At 36.8% G+C, this 20,640-nt stretch overlaps 1 protein-coding gene across 2 annotated transcripts in view; it reads right to left on the reverse strand.

Annotated features, from left to right (window-relative positions):
- The window catches only part of SLC4A10 (solute carrier family 4, sodium bicarbonate transporter, member 10), a 123,162-nt gene that overhangs the window by 94,710 nt on the left and 7,812 nt on the right, over window positions 1-20,640 (reverse strand). The window contains exons 2-3 of one of the 2 annotated variants that reach the window (XM_010567638.1): window positions 6,904-7,093; window positions 3,966-4,047 (exon numbers count right to left, since the gene is read on the reverse strand). In XM_010567638.1, coding sequence (XP_010565940.1) covers window positions 3,966-4,047; window positions 6,904-6,930 — 109 coding nt within the window. In that variant the 5' untranslated portion in view covers window positions 6,931-7,093. The remainder of the gene's footprint in view (window positions 1-3,965; window positions 4,048-6,903; window positions 7,094-20,640) is intronic. The other variant, XM_010567631.1, reaches the window with a different exon arrangement.

Here is a 20,640-nt window from a genome sequence, read left to right on the forward strand (position 1 = left end):
AATTTTTCCCACACCACTTAGGCAGATAAAAATGTATGAAACATGAAAAGCTTAAGCAAAATCTTGACTTCTCTGAACCAAGGATCATTTTGCAATTTCCTCCAACAGAGCCAGAATTCATCCCTGATTCATGCCTGGACCTCCACCTAACAATTCTATCTCCAGCCATCTCCCTATCAAAGCTGCTTCTCAAACCAGGCCACAGTAATACCCACAGCAGTTCTGAAATCCTGCCACAAAAATCCAGTGTCTGAAGCTGACCGCCTCTAGCAAGGACAGCCATGGAACAGTCATTTTCACTCTCAGCTGGTACAGAGGGCATAAGCAAAAGACCTTAGTCAGAGCGCACTTAGTGCCAATCATATTGCATATCTACATAGTCCAAAAGTCTCAGCGTGGGATCTGAGAGACTCTGAGATCTCCAGACACGTACAGATCAATCCAAATATTTTTAACTTATGAGAGAAAAAGTAGGTATATCCATTTTGTTAGAAAACTGTTACTACTGAACATGCATTCAAGCAATGGCAGATAGTCAGAGACAACAACATGGAGTAAGCAAACTGTCCGAGTGCAACTGGTTGTTGATGTGCACATCTGTTTATGAAAACTTGCCTACCTGCTTCCAGTACAGGTACATGTACAACCTGTCCTTTTGCAATTAAGTACTTTAGCATCCAGAATCAGTGCCCAGTTCTCATTTAGGAATTCCACCACTGATGAAAATAAGAGCATATTTATTTCAGTAGGAATTTTGTCTATACACGCATTGAAATATAACATGCAAAATATGTGATTATAACCAGGGGAGATGGGCTTCTTGTTTTGCTTTTAGAAATGCTTTCTCTGTCCCTTCATTAATGCAACAGTCAGACAAATGACCTGTTTGGTATTAGTGCCTGATCTTGACCTTACAACTTGGGAAAAATGAATTACTTGGAAAAATCATTCATGCTGAAAATATGAATGCCAAAGCTTTGCAAACAATCCACCTCTGAAGCACTACAAAGCTTAAGTAGAAAGATACGATTTGAAGTACACATTGCAAGTATCATTACTGGCACTAAAACGAGCACCACATCTCTTCTGTTCCCAGAAGTACTGCAGTTCCTGTCCTATCTCCCCAAATTTTTACTACATTGCTCAGGGAAAGAAAACACTGATCTAGAGAGACTGAGGCAAAATTCTGGTCTTGTGGAAGTTCTTCCAGGCAGCATTAATCACCGTGATATTTTCATGCTTTCAGCAAGATATGTACTTGCAATATATTTGCGCAATGGCTGCCCCAAAATATGCAAACACAAGTATTTGCTCAGCCAAGAAATTTCAGATGGAAATTTTAGTACACATTTAAATCAGTATCTCTGACATTTGAATGTTGATGATCTAAAATTTAAAAATAGCAAAATACTTACAATTTTAAGATTTAATCAGAAGAAACTAATACTGATTTTCAGATTTAAACAACCTTTAGTTCTTCATATGAATTGCAGGTTTTGAAATGTTGCTGATATGGTACTATTGAAACTTAAACCCTGTCAAAACTAGTCTTTGCTAGAATATTCAGTAACTAGCTATTTACATTTTTAAAACATAAACTCAATTAAATGTCTGTCAAAGAGCTAATTACATAATACATATTAATTATCTAATTATATGATTTTTACTAAGCTATGCAATTAGCACCTGATTATATAATTTCCTATTTTACAGTTGTTATGTCATTAGGAAAAAAGGTAAGTTTTCAGCAAAACCCAACACAATGTTCATTGGACAAGAATAAGACAGTGACGTTTGTGAGTCACATCCACTGTTTCCAGATGGAAAAGTGCCTAGATGTGCTGTGAAACAAATGGACATGCTATTAACAGCAACTGGATATTAAAATGTACAATCTCTTAAAATCTTTTTATGTCACTTGGTATTTCTGGATGCAGTGATTATAAATTTAAAGACACTGATCTGATCTTAGAGTGGACATGAAATTTATCTGAGAAAGCTAACTGCATTATGAAGGATTCTACATCGAGTAATTATTTTGTTAGAACATTATGAAGCACTGTGATTTTACTTTAAAGGAAAGCAGACTCACTAGCTAACTACAGAATTTTTCAGTCTTCTAAACAATTTAAATTGATGGAAAGATTGGGGGGTGGTCATTGTCATATTCCAATTTCTATTGATAACATCCTAGGAGCAGATTTTTGAAAGAATATTTTCACTGGTATTTCACAGGAGCAACTCTATACTTATAGGATAGTGGGGAAAAATAGTAATTAAATAGTTTTCAAATGACGTACTTCAAATTTTGAGATGAGGCTTTAGGTTCCATGTAGTCACATGTGGAACATCATAGTAATCCTGATTGCCTTAATACTTGAGTCTACCCATGTGACTGAGTTTAAAGTTGTCATTCTCCAGAAAGTTGTCCATTTTTGAAATGCCACCTTACCATCATCAGTAAAATGACTCAGCAAAAGGATATTTTTGGGGGTAGGCTCACCCCATTAAAAAATCTGTGAGTCAGTATCATGGAGAAGGGAAGGCAGGGAGCATCCATTCTTCTGTCAGGTATTTCTCTAAGGACAACAGATACAGTAGTTTCACTTTGTCCGAGGATGTGACAAAGGAACTGAAGACTACAGAAGACTAAGTGCAAGATTCAAAAAAAGGGGGTTGCGTGCCCAAGTCCAAAATTGTCATTGCCAGCCTGATCCACTGACAGCCACTTACCCCTGGAGACACCAAAACCCTAAATGCCACCCTAGATCTTCCCTTGCATGTACTCAGACTTGCCTCAGACTGAGCAGAGAGCTACCTACCTCATTATATGCTACACTGCGTGACATTTTACATCCTTCTATGAGAGACTACCTCATACAGACTAACACAGCCAGGCCGCCTTTCAAAATGCAGCCATGTCTGCTTTTTGAGGCACGGCTGAGGGAAGCATTAACAGGGAGTTGCTGTGCATCATGTTGACATTCACATGAAATCATCAATATGGCCATCATGCAGCAGAGAAAACAAAATTCATACAGCCAGATAGAAAAGGGAAAAAAAATGAAGTAATCAAGGGTAGGCATTTAGAAAGCTCAGGTTCATGCACAGATGGAGAAACCTCTCTTTAGACCTGAGGCAGGTAACTTTTCAGATGTAGGATGTTGAAATACATCCCAGATCTTAGTATTTCTTTTTGGCTATTCCTGTGGCTCTGTATGACAAAGACAAGAACCTTCCATGTCCCACCACAAGAAGCTAACAATTAAAATCAGCAAGTTCCAGTCTCAGGGATGGGACATCATACGTGAAACAGAAATACAGTTTCATCCAATAATTATGACTTGGGGGGTCACAAAACTCAATACAAGAGTGCAAGTACAGTAGTAACCAGAGTAAGTTTGGGATCCACTAAACAAACTGAAATGCAACTCTTTCAGAGATTATCTGAATTATTAGGCCAATATCATAAGACAGTTCTCAACTTCCCACTTTCTTACCCACGGTGATGTTAGGTGGTTTCTGCAGTGTATATTATCAAGTATCTGTCTGATCTGTGACACTCCAGATGTTTTTGTTCAGCTGAAAAGGTGGCTAGGCAGCTACATGAGTGTTGTAAAGGAAGTATAGAAGCCATTATAAGTACTAAATCATCAGTCCTGCTTGCATTTACATATTTGGAAAATTAAAGGTAGAAAGACTTATCTAAAGTCATACATGCATGTTTTACAGGACTTGATTATAGATCACTGAAAACTAGCAAATTCCTTCCACCTTCATCTGTATCTGAGCACTGCTGTGAGAAGAGAGTAGTATTTCTCTTTCTAAAATAAATTATGAGATTCTACTCTCTTGTTCACTTTCTTTGCATCCCTGCTCAAATCAGTAAGTTTACACATTGGAATTGCATTTCAGTTCTTTCAGAAGAAAGAGACAATGCAATGCACAGAAAAATAATCTCTCACCTTCCAGATCTTCCTTTTCAAAATGTGTTTTGAGAATGGACCGAGTTCCGCCTCTATCCACCACAGCCTCTTCATCATTTCTCTGCAAAACAGAAAAAAGAACAGATAAGCTGCTTCTCATTTGGAACCTATTGGCAAGATTGTATAGTACTAAGAAACAAAGATGCTTTTAATATTTATTTATTTACTCTTCCTACTCGGGAACAAAGACGGTTTTAAGAATTTAATTTTCCTTATTAAAATCTATTCCTTTTCACATCAGTTTTTATTGAGGTATGATTACAGCTAACTTTGAAATGAAGAAGTTCTCCTGTTAAAACCTGCAAGATGATGAGTAAACACTGGTTACTGGGAACTAAGAACAACATGAGTCAACAGGACAACGAAAGAGATGAGAGAAGAAATGTCTGGTTGAGGCAGCTTTATTCTTGTACTCTTGAAGAAAGGGATTGCACATGTATTTTTGTCTTTAGACCAGGAATCTGAGCTACATGCAGAATTCCCAAATTATTAACACTAACACTCCTTATACTTTGGCACAGCTAGAGAATGATACTCAGTGACAAGATAAGAAAGAAAGCTTTAATACCATGAAAACAACTGGCTTCACTTACTGGTGATTGCAAAGCTTTTGCTTTTCTTTACAAACACCAAGCTGTAATTACAGTAAAGGCAGACAGCACACACTAATAGCAGAAAACAGAAAAGCAATTCTTCCTCAGCAACATACATTTCATGTTTAATTTTACACTGTAGTCATACATGCATTTTAACTGTATTCTCCACTGCACTATAAACATATTATGTGATGAATTAGTGTACTGTGCTCAGGCTAAAAAAGCTACAGAAATTAGTGATTCTGGTCACTTCTGACATGAAAAAAAATAACATTTCCCTAAGTAGAGAAATCTTTTGGGAGTTCAGCAACAAGGCACTGGATGCTAAGCTAAAACGAACATTGGCTTCACTATGAGTTTGACATCACCAACTGCAACAAAAAGAAGTTGCTAAATACAGCCTGTATTTCACAACATGATTTAGAGTAGTTTCCAGTAAATGATGATGAAGAAAAAACGATGCATTATACAAAACCATCAATTAATATATCATGAATATATATTTACTTGTCATTAGTGGAAGGGTTTTAGTAAGTGATATTAGAACTAGAACTGCTTGATTTCAATATATAAAATTGGTATATTAATGGAAGTCTGAGGCAAGGGGATTTGAATACCAACATTATATGCTAAATATATATCTGTATATAGAATGCAATAGAATATAACAAGAAATTAAACTACAGGAGCACCTCTCCTTAAAGAGCAGATGCCCCAGGCAAAAAAATTCGCATCTAGAGCTGGATGTCGTGCATTCTGCATATAAGTTTTTGTTTCAGGCTCCTCTCTTTTTTAAAAATAGCTGTCATGCTGTAGCTCTCTTGTATAGAAAAATCCTAGGAACGTGTCAGCGCCAAGCATCTGGGCTGTTAAAGAAAGGGAGACTGAGAGTGTTACAGTGTCTTTATTAGAGCTTTCCCGCAGATAATAGTACGTAACTAAAATCTGACAATGAGGAAAGGCCTTCTGTTGAAACTGTTTTGTCTTTTAATAATTTAGAATTAGCTAATAATCTATTAAAATGTACCAGGGCAGTACAATTTCACGCAAACCATTTGACCATTCTAGGTAAAATGAATCCATTATGTTAAGCAGTTAGACATAACTGGGCATATTTGTCATGCTGGCATGACGCCGTGCCCCTGGGTGAATGGTTAGGCAGGATGCCAAAGGCCAAGTATTACAGCCACATCAGAAGTAGTGCTATTCCAGCATAAGGCATAGCCATCGGTATTTTACTGATCCTGAAAAGGCCTTATGGAAGCAATATTAGGGGAAATTTACAATGGGGAAAATATTAAATTGCTGGGCAGTTTATAAAGTCTTTACAGATCATCTAAGTAAACTAAATACAAATTAATTCATTAATATTTATCAAAATATGCTCATACACTTTGACTTCTCCTTTCCCATGTGTTCAGCTTCTGGCAATCTTTTTCTTCCCTGCTTCCTCTTCCTGTAATGTCACAGCAAGTCTCAGCCTCACCTCATTCTCAGAAGTGGGTTTATTCCATTAATATTACAGGGAAAAACAGCTTAATTGGGAGTATTGTGTTGTTGCAAATTCACACGTCAAACTCTGAGCAAAGTCCAATTAAACAGGCCTTGCACTGTACACTCTCACTTCCCAGGGAGCAGTATGAAAGCCACCTTGCATTTACCAGTACAAGAGTCACACTGCATTTAAGCTAGAAGTAATTTCTGTGATTCCTGTACTGCCTCCTTGGAGGAGGAGAGAAGGGAGGGAAGGGCTTGCAAGTAGTTTAGTGCAATTAGGTCTTAATCTCACTTGTAGGTAAGCACTATCACAATACAAGTAACAATAGTGGCAGATGCGCTCTACTTTCCCATGATGACTAGAGACTAGAAACTTAATTTCAGTTGCTAATGCTCTGCTTTTTATTAGCATGTCAGGAAAACTATGAAATAATTATTTTTAAGTGTTGTAATAAATGAGAGTTTGAAACTGAAAGTATAGGCAAGACTAACCATAAGACAGTCCTGGAAGACAGAATTAATGCTCTGGATGACTTCTAACATACCAAGCAGCCACAAACCTCCACACTAACATCCTCACAGCCATGAATCCACTGCACTTTTGCCCATCAGTTTCAGCAAGATCAGAATAAGGCATGAAAACTAAATGTTTTTCACAGCCATGCCACGTTTACGACAGAATTCTACCACTTCTTCCTTTCACCCCATTTGAAAATGATGAAGGTCAGAAATTTTACATAGTGCACAAATCTGCTAGGACTGAGGTATTCAAACCATACTGACACGCTGCAGTAGTGTGCAAACAAATGTGTGGACACACTGACCAGGTATGAGTCCTTGGAACTGTCCATTATTGCAATGAGTTGCTTGCTGAGTCCAGTGAACACTGTGGTCTACTGCTTAAAGCATGGGAGAGGGATCCAGGAAGTCCCCAAGCGCTAATCCTGGATCTGCCACTGACTTGCTGTGTGGCCTTGGGAAAGTCACTTAATCTCTGTGCCTCAGCTTCCCCATCTGTAAAATAGGGATAATAATACTTACTTATCTACCTTCCTCACCGGGCTGCTCTGTGCCGTAATTAATATTCACACAGCATTTCAGAACTGTAAAGCACTACAGAAGTGCTAAGTCATTCGATTTAGGAAAGTGCGCACTTTACCCATGTGAAGAAATGATGATAAGAAACAACAGATTGATGAAAATCAACATTTAGGCATAAAATGCTTTTTTGACATCAAACCAACGTATATTAATACCTTGTAATAGTTTTACAGTGCACAGCTTTGACAACTTAACTGGACAAAGTTTACATAAAAATAAATGTACTGGGCTTGCTTTCTGTTGGCCTAATAAGAGCAATGCTACAGAAGCCAGTGGAATTTTACTTCTGTGAGGCTGTAATCAGAGTGCAATAAACTTCTCATATATTTATAAACAACCTAACATTTCTCTCTTTTTAATTATATTTGTTAATATTCTATGGTTTTATATAGTTATCACACAATGGTTTACCTAAAATGTAGGCACAAAACTATTTCCCTAAAGCAGTAAAATATAAGCAAACACACAGCAGAAGAAATAATGTATCTGGGATAAGAGAGTAAGAAAAAGCTGAGGCTTTCACATGGAAACCACAAGCTCCTTAGAGACCAGGGCTCAGCAACTCTACTCAGTCCATGATTTCACCTCTTACATTTTCCAAACGAATGCTGAAATGACATTCACCACACAGCAGCATCTGCTGCACACATTTCACAGGAAAAAATCTATTTTAATGAAAGAGTCTTATAAATACAGTTGTTACTATTTTTGTCTCTTCGTACTAGAAGTTTAAACACATTAGTAAGTATAGAAAAGCAGACAGTAGAGTTGTCCTCTGCATCCTTTACAGTGCAACCGCACATTATAACATTGAAACACGTATTTGAAGTTGAACAAAATTAAAATGAAATAAACCGCCTTCAAAGATACTTGGCTTCTACTTTTTGGTACGCCATCATGAAGGAAGAAGGTCACCACGAGTGCTAGGAGTACTGACTTTCAACCCTTAAATCAACAGCCTGCTTATCAGAGTATAAAGTGAGGCTGCAGTTGTTGCCAGGACTTGTAAGTGTATTGGTTAGAAGGAATAAAATGGTCCTTGGTTCAGAAGCCAAAAGCAAATGTCTAAGGTGCCCTTTCCACCGATGTACTGACAAAGCTCACTACCCAGGATATTCCAAAACTAGATAAATGACCTCCTGGAAATCTTCCCAAATTGACGCTGTTTAGCTATGATACAGCCATAACTGCAATTCATAACGTGTTGCAAAGAGGCTGATCCTTAAACCTGTCACTTCCCAGAACTGTGCACTGCCCTTCCACACCTCAGATCAATTTAATTAATGGAGAAACTACACATTTTAAAAAGCTGAGAAATATCATTTTATGACAGATGTTTTCAGGTGTTTTTAGTTATAGCTCATATAAACAGTCTATGCTTTCATCATGTGGTAGATGATTGAGTGGAAAGAAGAGGAAAGTAACTCCCTTCAAAGGTGGATCCATAGAAAGGCATATGACACATTTTTAAACACATGTGCTAATGCAGACACATACACTTGTAGAACTTCAGTATATTTCTGGATGATGGAATTAAGGCATACTCCTTACATTCTGGATGACAAGAAGGTAGGTTAAAGTCTAGGTGATGATACACAGATTTGAAATTATCTATACATAAAAGACACTTGCATATATCATAAAAGCTATCTAAATATTGCACAAAAATTTACTGAAGATCATCTGTGCTGATCGCTACAGTAAATGAAATAATAGTATAACAATACTTATACATTAGGAAATGGGAAATTGTTAGGACAATAGGAAATTATTAAATAGTTGCAATGAATATGTCTCGCTGTCCTTCCCTTGGTAGGTACTTTGCTCCACTGGTGTGACATTTGGTGCTAATGTATTTTGAACAGACAAGTCAAAATGGATAACACTAAAATTTTCTTTTTACATGGAAAACTAGAAATTATTTCTTTTCTTAATCCTTCTTTCTATCTAATTTTCTTCATTTTCTACTTTTATTTTCTGTCTGTGATATTTGGTCAGTGTTTTCAACAAACTGGATGATTGCTTTTCTTTGAAATACAATGCAAAATCACCCTCAAAGAGTATTAATATTCCAGAAAATTTTTCAGGGTTTTTAAACCTTTAGGTAAAATCCTTTCCCTTTTTAATTACATTCTTAATACACCCACAGCACAAATCACAACATAACCAAAAAGAATCCTTTTTCAGCATCTTTCTCTCTGTAAAATATATATCACAGCAGAAGCCATTTTGATTTTTTTCCACACTAGAAATTATGCATATGACACACCTGCTGACTCATAAGGAAAATAATCATGGTATTAATTACTTCTCCATATAAGCCACTTATTGATGATTAGACAACCTACATAATTCTCAAATGCCATCTGGAACTCAGGAATGCCTGTCAGCATAAAACATTAAATACTGCATTCCTATAAACAATAGAAAGCTGTAATATAAAATTATTTTAGTTATTTTACATTATCAATAATTACATTTACTTAAAAATAGAACTCTAATATATTCATTTCAGTTTATATATTTTATCATAAAGTTAGTGGTATAAACCTTGTGTATTCACCTTTCAAATAGTCTGTAATGAAATTCTAAACATTTATCCAGACATCGCATACACACCATGATTGCCTTCTCAGTCTGAAGATATTCCAGCATTATCACTTTGTGTTGTTATTTATTTCACAGACCCATTAAACAATATTTGTATTTTTAAGATCATTTTGGTTAAGTTCAGCTTGGCATTTCGTAAAGATGGCATTATTAAAGAAACAGAGAAGTGAGTTACTTGAACTCAGGAGCTGCCAAGAGCATGTTGGATATATCCTGTAAAGACAATTAACCTAAATGGCTAAAAAACTGTTATATGTAGATGGTTGCCTCCCTGTTGCAGAAGGCAAATAACTGATGACTGCCATGTTCAGCCTTGTCCTTTAAACTGTCCTTGAACAGACACAGTCACACAAAACTGATTTAGTGCACAATGCGTACGCCCACAATTTAGATGCTACAATTCTTTTCTCTTTCTGAAGACAAGCATGGGGGGGGGACCTTTTTGAATATTATTGTGTTTAATTGCTTATATTACATATAATCATATTTAGCAATCTTTTGAGGTGGAAAGTACAATGAATTTTATCTTTTTGATGAAATATAATTGCTTTTCCATTCCACTAGCTACACTGTATCATCCTTCTCCCCGTCTATCCCCCTGTCAAGGAAGACCCATCAAAACACATTTATAATGCAATAAGGTCTGTTCCATAAGGTCTGAAGAATTATTTTTTAAAGTGTCCCTTTAATTGTACTATTTTTGTGGCAGCTTTCTGCAATAATCACTACTAGTTAGCATAAACCACATATTCCTTTTGGTCAGCTCTACTCCACATAGTTCAGGCTATGCAACAAAGTAGAAAGCAATTAGTTTTCATTCCAGATTTGCATCTTCCCCAGGGCTGCATGTCATATGCATAAAAGCATTCTTCTCTGTCTCTTTTCCCCTCTTTTCTCTTTTTATAGCAAAAGCCAAGATAGTGTTTAGCATGGCTCAATAAAGAAATACCATCTTCTGCAACGCTGCTAAAAATTGCACTAATCAGCACTGGCTCCAAAGAGCTGATTTGTTACTGACCTGAGACTGAGCACACGTTTAATACAATAATGCAATTCCTGTAACATATAAACATTATCCTTACAATATAAACATGACTTTACAGATAATCATTGCAGACATTAAATCTAAGCACATACTACTGTTGTAAAGTTAATGAGATGAAACACAAGCAGAAAATGCATGCACAAATAAAACAAAGCAGTTTTACAAACAAGTAAATGCTCACTAATACATGTAATTCCTGTGTTTATCTACATTGAAGCATCCTGTCCTGGTTATATACCATTATGTACAATATATGAATGCATTTATGATGCATAAATGAATGCATAATCACTAAAATATTTCCTTGTCATTTGATAAGAAATCTTCTTTCTCAGAAAAGCCATTTTAGGTAAAAACAACACATTCCTTACATTTGCAAGGCAGATATTTACTTTATCTACTCTTCACACACCTATCTAACTGAAGACAAGATTTCTATTTAAAGAAGATAAAACAGAAATCAAGGCAAAATAGTAACTTAATTTGTTGCAGTAGCTAGATGCCCCACTTTGTGCTCTCCCACCAGAAAAGGATTCTGTTGTACTCACAGCTACACCAACGAAACAGGGCAGGGGGAGAACATTCCCACTCAAAAGTCTTGATAAACCTGTTGGGGCATCGGTTACATTGATGAAATAATGAACTGTTAAATTCTTTCTGGATTCTGGTACCTGTTTTAAGCTCCCGCATTTAATTGCAGCTGTGCTTGCCATGTTTTGTATGCCTTGGAGTAAAATTATCAGGAACACCTAAATGACGTGAGTGCCTTACAAAACCTGAACAAGGCACTTAGGTAATTGTGTTCCTTTGAACATTTTCAGTCGTGGCAAGATTCTCATAACTGCTCCCCTTCCTTCCTATCATATCATATCTGCTGGTTTTGTAAAGTAATCTTTATTCAATTGCTAGTCTTAGCCAGACCTCTGAATAAGTAAAAGACAGTGTTCCTTGCTGCTAGTTAAGGGACGTAGAAGCTGGGTCACATCTGTATGACTGAGATTTTATTCCCTTTGCTTCATATTTTTGTTTGCTACACTATCAAATACTTAGAAGTTATGGAGGCAAGAACATCACAGATTTGAAGCTGAGGCATGGTTATTTTTTCCTCTGTGGTTATTACTTATGTCATCCTAGTGCAGTCCCATTAGCTGAAATCCTCTTTTCTCACTTCATAGCAATGGTTTTGTCAACTACTACGGAGAAAGTCGAACAGCATGAAGATGGATGTGAAGACTTTATCCAAAGCCCAAGTGAGATTTAGCTTGTCTGGGCTCTCTCTTGGCCCAATGCCAGGTGAGGATAGGTCCAGGATAACAGCATTATTTAGGTGTAGTTAGAAGTTAAACATGCCAAGTTTAGCCCACTATGCAATAGGATATTAGCTGCTGGGCAGCAAATGGAAAGAAGTAAATTATGTTGGTTGCTGGTTTCTTAATCAGCCGTAAGATATACTGGGTGTTAAGTTCGATACACTTCCCATCTCAAAGGATCCGCTTTCAGCCTCAAAAATGATGACATGTTTTCAGATTTCTTTACCTAGAAATAGGGTCAGGGAGAAGAATCATAGAAAGCAGTCTTCTTGCAGCAGCTACTGATGTGGAAGTAGAAAGTGCATAGAAGAAAAGAGGTCATGACCAAGTTATCAGAACCTGTTTTAACAGCAGATACAACACAGAAGAGAGGACTTTTTCTCTTCATTTACAGCCACAACAATGATGTAGTCTGGAGTCTGCACCTTTTATACAAAAATGTATGCCAACCATAGTTCAAAGCGTCACCTTTTTTTTTGATATTGCAACCCAGCATGACCAATAATAAATTAACTCCCTCCCTCAGAAACACCAATCAGTGTGTTCAGTGATTCTTCTGTTTCTCAGACCTACCCACAATTTTCATTTGTATTTGACAAACACCCTCTACAGCACAGTCCAAGGATTAATCAAGGCAGCAAGGAGGACATCCCAGGACAGAGATATTCTAAACTCAGATTAATTCCATAAAACTTTTGGCACCTAACTGAAGCTGCTGTAACTACAGATGACATCACCATCAACTTTTCCAATAGCCAATGCACAGGATAAGCAAGACCTTAGGTAGACTGACTGTCACTGAAGATTGGCTGAAAATTGTTGAGACTTAGGAGAGTCCAATTAGGACTATCTGGAGAGACAGGATAGTAAACTAGATGGACTGTTAGTTTGATTGAGTGTGATCATTCCTAGGTAGCCAAACTCATCGCTAACCTTCCAAATAAGTTTGCCAGCACTAGTAATATTGTTGCTCTACTAGCAGTGAAGGTAGCCTGACTGACCAAATCTAACTGAAGTGTTAAAAAATAGTATGGCCTTATTGTCAGCAATTGTCAGGAAAAAATTAACTTAGAATACCATATAATTTTCTGTTGCATGCCCAAAGATTAAATTGGATTCCTTGTGGTCCTTCAGAGTTGTCTTCTATATGATCTATTATCCCCCAGAAGAGAAAAGACAATTGTGTTTGGTTTGCTTGGTTTTTTTAAGCTGAAACTTGTAAATAACTTCCTTGAAGACAACTGACAATTCTTTCTTGGCCAAAATGTATAAATTTAAATATAGGGTTCTCTGAAGAGTTCCCAAATCATCTCTATCTTCAGAGAGTAACTTCAGCAGAAAACGGATGACCCAGTACTTCTCATCTCCAAAGAATTAGGTTGATCTATATGATTTTGTTGTCATCAGTGATTTTGTTATCAAGGCAACTGCAACTGATGTGATTGAAAAACACGGATTTGTATCACGCAAAAATGTTCTGCTGCATGCAAATGAACAGTTACCCAAATGGAAATTGAGACCTTTTGCACTGTCTATATAATCACAGCGCAAGACAAGAAAAACTCTCCATCTCATAATTAGACAATGACATTCTGATTATCTTTGCTCTCACTCTTTATCTGTCTCGGGTCATCAGTAAGCCATGGTGACTAGGGAGGGCAATGCCAGAGAAAACAGTTAGGACCCACACTATTCACAAAGAAGATAAAAAATAATTATGACCTCCAAGCCACTGATTATATGATCTCCTGTCTGGAAGTTCAGGTAGTCTAATTAATTCATACAGGATTAAGAAAAGCAGTAAACAGTGCAGAAGCAGTGGGGTGGGAAAAGAAGAAAAACAGAAAAGAAATCAGTGAGACAATGAAATTGATAATGTGTTCTGGGAAATAACAGAGCAAATAAACAGATTTCAGTTACTAAGTCTGAAGTTACTTGTGCATCACTTCTGCCCAGACAATGAAATACTACACTGTAAAGAGAATTTTCATATCAAAGACTCACTCAAAATATATTGGGAAAGTGATCATGACAGTGGACTAGATAACGAGGGATTTGTATAGTTTAAAAGCCTAGACAGCACAAGCACACAAGATATACAATCAGGAATTTGAAATGTGCTGTCAAAGAATCAAAAGTAAATATGAATTATAAATAGTAGTTCAACTGGTCTTCCTATCTCTGAGAGATCTAAGAATTACACTTGTACAAATTGCTCATCTGCTGGAAGCTTTAAACGTCATCATTTCCATGACCACCTTGTTCTAGACTAGTCCAGATGTTTCACAATAAAAACAAGCTAAAAGTTAGAAACAACTGATATGACTTTAAGTGTGCTTTATGTTGAAATTACAGAACGTAACTTTTGGAAAGGAAAAGCGACAAGTATTACTATAGAGTAGAAAGTAAAGGTGAACACAGCATTACCACTTTGTTACATGTTTTGTCAGTGCTTCTATATGAAAGGATTTTGTTGTTAGAAAAGAGCGTCATTATTTTCATTGTCAATTTTCTTGTAATGCCACTAAACTGATAGACCCACATGCAGCTGTAGAGAAGAGCAAGGGAGGATACAACGATGTCCATCAAGGCTTTGAAGGATATTAGCTATCCTTTAACTATTGCCTGTTTCAGGAATTTGGGAGTCTTTTTGGTGGTGGGAGCTATGATATTTGAAATAGAAAGGCTGTCAGGATTGCATTCCTGTTTTGGTAGGGAAGCTTTTCCAAGGCAAAATTTTTTTTCAACCCTTCTCGTAGGTATAGTATTTACCTGTTTGTTTATGTATTTACTAGATAACTAGTATCACATTAAATATCACCATTCAAACTCCATCCCTTTGATCTAAATGTCCCCAGTGTTCAGTATCTTGAGAAAATGGCAGAAATTACTATATATCAAGTTTTACTGGCACAACACAAGTAATGAAATTTTTGAATTACATATCATTACTTGTATTTCACTATACTGCTCTAAAAGTAAAAACAATTACAAGCACAGTGATGAAAAACAATATCCAGCAGATGCTCTTCATACCCTTCCTTGCCAAGACAACACTATCTCCTTTTATTAAAGAATGGATTTTTTTTGTGGTGAAGACAAAAAAGAAAATTCTTATCATTTAAGCATTATGCCGCAAGCTACTTGGATCAGTCTTTTATTTATTACAAGTTTGTACCAGGCTTAGTACAATAGGCTCCTCCTCTTCTGGCATGATCTCAATGTAGGTATTAAACAAATAATAATAATCTGCTGATCTGTATTTGTCTTATAAGCATCCTTCTTTATACCTGCAAATTCTGCCTACCTTTTCTTTAACTAGCGTTGTTATTAAATATGTATGTGTATGCATGGGTGGAGAAAGAACAATAGTGTCTGTTGGTTCCATTGACATACACACTGCAAATATATGCATGATGTGATAGTCAATAATTCAAATAAATGACTTTATTTATAACTATTTCAGTAGTCTTACAATTTAAAAGACATGTTACACCTTGTAGGTATACAAACAATAAACAGCCTCGGGTTAAGAATACTTGGCAACCTAAGTATAGTAAGATATGCACAACTAACAAACCTGCCCAGTCATTAACAGGTTATATTTAACTTTACAGACTACAGAATGAGTTTTGAGGAGGAGCTTCAACGAAGACTGGGCACAGTAAGAGAAAGTGCACTAATGACTGTAAGATGAATAGCAATTCAGAAATCAAAACCGATACTGCCAGTAGAGCAAACAAAAAATTCAACTTTGTGGTAAAATCTCTCTCTTGGAAGGAAAAGGATAAGGCAAGTTTCAAAGCTTTTAAAAGAAAGACTAGAAGTTTGTATTTGAGAAGATGAGTAAATAGACTTTAAAAAGCAAGTGATGTAAGGCAGAGGGCTAAGTGAGCATTATATTAACACCAGTAATCAAGAGAAGCAAAGCTGTAAGTATTAACGTCAGACAGGCAGATGAGATCATAACAGTCACAGCGCTGAGATGAGCAGGCCTTCAACTGATTTACGGCTACATGGACAAACAGGAACTGTCAGACCTCAGAGCTGCATAGAGCAAGGGCACATCAGGAAAGAAAAGAAAACCCAGGAATTGTTTCTGACATGATTATATTCAGGTGACTGCTGAAGACCAAGAAAATTTTCTGAGATAGGTAGAGTTTAACTGGAGTGGGGGAAGACCACTAAAAAATAAAGTAGTGATGCCTTCATAAAGGTTATGCTTATGGCTATATTATCTGAAGTAAGATGTGGAGGAGGATGCAAAGGCTGAGGATGGATTCCTGAGATATCTAAACACACACCTACATACAGAAAGAGGAGGAGGAGATGGAGGAGAGGAAGACCCACCCCATAAGAAACTGAGTCTGAAAAGAGAGAGAATCAACAAGGACAAAATGACAAATGTCCAAGAACAAAAAAATTTAGTGAAGACTATAACATAGCATCACAGAGAGATGACAGATGGAGTGGAGGAGAATAAAGGACAAGCCTGGAATTCCTCCAGGAAGAAGTGGAAGATTAGTAAGATCAATTTCAGTGTAAAAGATAGAAACCAGAAGTGTGCAGTTCTAGAAAGGCATTAGAAGACAAGAGATGAAGACAATTGTACAAAGCATACTAAGGGGGTGGGGAAATGAAGGAAGTCTAGAGATAGAGAGCTGGTGAATAGAAGCTTCTGAAGTTGAGGGTTCTTTTGTGTCTTTTTTTTTTAATATGACGAGACTCAGACATATTTCTTGTGTATGGGAAGGAATTCAAGGAGAGAAACAGAAATAAAAGAACAGCAGAAGGTCAGAAGGTGAACAGGGAGAGGTTCAAAGACTACCAAACAAAATCTTAACGTCTGTTTCAGTAAACGAGGAGAAAGCTTGAATTTTGACCTTGGTTGGTTACTTAGTTTTAAGAAGTTCACATGGAGAGAGGGAGGAATAGATAAGCTGAATTAATAAAAAATACAGATCAGGCAAAACTGCAAGCAAAGATACTCATAACAGATGACAAAAATCCCAGAGATTAAGAAATACAGAAAATCAGCAGAATCAAAAGATTTTCACCAGACATAGTCAGCAGTATCTCTAAAGCATGGCAGATGGCATTAGGAACTGAGAAACTGGATACTGGGAGTCAGCCAGGACCATGAATTGTCAGAAGGGTTTGGAAGTGTATGAGAAGAACAAAAAAACAGAGCTTAAAGGGAACTGATAAGCTGATAGGGGAAAGGAAAGTACAGAAGAATACAGGAAATAAGATCTGAAAAGAAGTCATCAAGATCAACAAAACAGAAGTTTTACAAAGTCCCATTCTTGGAGAGAGAGAGAGAAAATGTTGTAAAAGTTCAAATAGTTATAAAAAAGGAACTCAAGAGAACACAGTGCATAGAGAAGACCAACTCAAGCGTGTAGCTGATTGGCACATGGTATACAATTCAAATGAGAAACAGCAGCACCAGGGCAGCTACAGAGTTGGATGGTTATTCATATGGGAACTGAAGGCTGAGAAATTATGAATGGAAGAAAGTTGCAAGTCAAAATCAGACAGAGAGATGGGAATAGGTAGAGCTGCGTGCATGCAGACCATAAAAACATTAGAAAGGAAGGCAGAAGGAAATTCTATTGTTAAAAAAAAAAAAAAACACAGAAAAAAAAAAGATAAAGAGCTAGGAGCAGGCAGAGCTTAAGAACAACAGCACCGATGTACCAACTTCTTTGACCCAAATTCAGAGTGGATGTTGTTGGAGGTAACAGTCTCCACAGAAAGGACCATAGATGAGGCTGCGTTAATAAAGAAGGGAACAAAGTTCTGTGGGCTGGAGGAAACAGCAGGAGGTAAAAAGACAACCTCCAGGTTCTTTGAGACCAGTAACATTCCAGAAACATCAAGAAAAAACAAAGAGCAGATAATGGAGGAGATGAGGAGTTTTGCACCTGAAGGAAAAAAGGAAGCGACAGGAATGGCAGAGAGGAGGCTGAACTGGAGGCAGAGGTAATTTAAGGGAAGAAGGAGAGGACAGAGAATACCAAAAGAAGTGTAATCTGGACATGAGTTGATATAAGAGCATGAAAATCATCAGAAAGCACAGAGAGAAACAAGCACCAATAAAGCAATCAAAAATAGCATGAGAAAGGAAACAGCACCATCCTGATTGTTGCTCTTTCATATAACCTGAAACTTCTGTTATCTGAACCCGTTATTTATACCCTCTCTGAAATACATTAGTTGTTTTAACAAATTACATGGTGATTTAAAATGCTAGTTGATAAGGATGATTTGTTATGACATAGTTACACGAGGAAAAGATTTAATCCACTGAAGCTTACATTGCATACCAAGTCCATATAAGCAGTATTGGTCCAGGCATTTTATACTTGTACACTCTGTAACTATATTAGAATTTCATGCCAACACACGCTAATAAATTTTTTGTAATGTAGAACTGGACTAATCTGAGCCCTATTCTCCCAGGAATTTTAATCGTATTTATGGATCATTTGCCAGAACAGCATACTGATTGCTTAATTCTTCTCAAGATATAGTACACAAGAGAGTAAACAACATCACTGGTCAAATGTTCTTTTGCATTCTTGGATGTACAGATGTCTGGGTTCTTGGGGAGGGAGTGTTTGGAGTTTTTTTAAGGAGCTTGTTTTGTTATTTTAAGCCTACTTGTTCTTTTCCAAGCCCAACATCAGAGCTAATGTGTCTGATACTTTACCAACAGTTGTTTTCAAGTACAAGACTTCTGAAGGCAAAGGACTGTAAACAGAACAAGGCCAGCTAATGTATTTTAAACCATACCTATCCCAGGAAGTTACACAGGGCTTTTGGTCCCCAAATAAGGGTGCAGTGAGGCCTGCTATATATGGGAACCACAGATTTCAGCTAACACATTAAAGCTCTAGGAGTTAATCTGCCTGAGAATTAAAAAAAAAAAAAAAAAGTGAATTGAAATCCATTTCATCCCTGTCACTCTGATACGCTATCAAAGTCACAAATACGCACACTTAAAAAAAAAAGGGGAACCAACACTTAGAAAAGGATTACGAGTTATGTGTAATAATTTTTTCTTTGAGACGGTTATGCTCTAGTATAATTTCATCTCCTGATGTATACATGGCAGAATTCAAAACTCAAGGAAGCAGGTTTGTAATCCATGAGAATTACAAATCCATTTCCAAGTGATGGAATTCTCAGTAGACTGGATCATGGCAAGCAAAGATGTCACTCCCCAAAAGGTATGTGAAATCCTACATCAACTTGTACCTTGCACAACTCCTATGTAGTCAATTGGAACGAGCAGGATGGAAGCTAAATAAGATTCCAGGTAATTTTTATTTTAAACTATAGCATTGCCATGGACTCAACAGAACACTTTAAAAAGTGCATATCATAAGAGCTTTCCTCTGCCTAGAAACAGAACGAGCATACTTTAAACTGGGACAGGGCATAGAAAAAGTCAACAAGAGACTAGAAGCAATAATAGGAAGTTAGAAGAACAGAACTGAAATCTCCCTTGAACCTTTATCTATCCTTCAAACAAAAAAGTCCCAAAGCTTTTATAAGACCACTAAAGACTGAAACTGTGTCTCCCTGTACAGCTTACATTTAAACTGAAGAATTTTTCATAGAGGAAAAAAGAAGAGAGAACCAGAAAAAGCAAATGTCCCCACTTCTCCCTTTAGCAATGGATCTGATTTGCAAAGGGCAGTCAGGAAGCCTGCCATTCACCTCACAATCACTGGAACAGCTAGTTTAGCTTAACTAGCACTCTATCTATGCCCGTTTATTATTCATGTGCTAAAAAAATAAGGGGGGGGGAGGAGTAGCAAGTGACACTTAATTACTAAGTAAAAGGTAAGAAATGTCTCCTTTTCAATAGCATAAAGATAATGCCATTAATAGATACCACTATTATTCCCTTGAAAATTTTATTCATGATTATTCTCATTCTTGTTCATTTTTCGTCACCCTGAATCACAAAAGTAATGCTTAGGCCAAAGAATGATAAAAGATTAGCAAAGGTGTGATGACATTTTTAATCTGTCCATGAACCAATGGAAACTCTATGTGACATTATTATCTTGTATTTGTCTGTCTTGTGTTTTAAACACTTTCTGAATGTTCCTGCTTCCTCAGTTTTCTTGTTACTGTTATGCTGCATTACATTTCTGTGGCGATCCAGCTAGCCTAGAAGTAAAGAGGTATTAAATTTCCATATCGTTCCAACAGAATTACTCTCAAAATATTTTAGTCAACAAAACCCAGTTTATAATCCCACGTTCTACAGGTGAGACACTGAATCTGGTATGTAACATCCTTACTTGAAATTACCTCTGGTACCTTTGAACTGGAAGACCACACATATGATGTCAAGTTCTAAAAAGATTTCCAAACAGCATTTGTAAACAATCAACCAGTAAGCCTATTGCTGGCCATGGGCAGATTTAGGGAATCTATTATAAAGAACAAAATTACAAGGCACGTGAGTAAGTATG

Source organism: Haliaeetus leucocephalus, unplaced genomic scaffold (genome assembly GCF_000737465.1).
Source record: "Haliaeetus leucocephalus isolate CR32 unplaced genomic scaffold, Haliaeetus_leucocephalus-4.0 Scaffold1, whole genome shotgun sequence".
NCBI lineage: Eukaryota > Metazoa > Chordata > Aves > Accipitriformes > Accipitridae > Haliaeetus > Haliaeetus leucocephalus.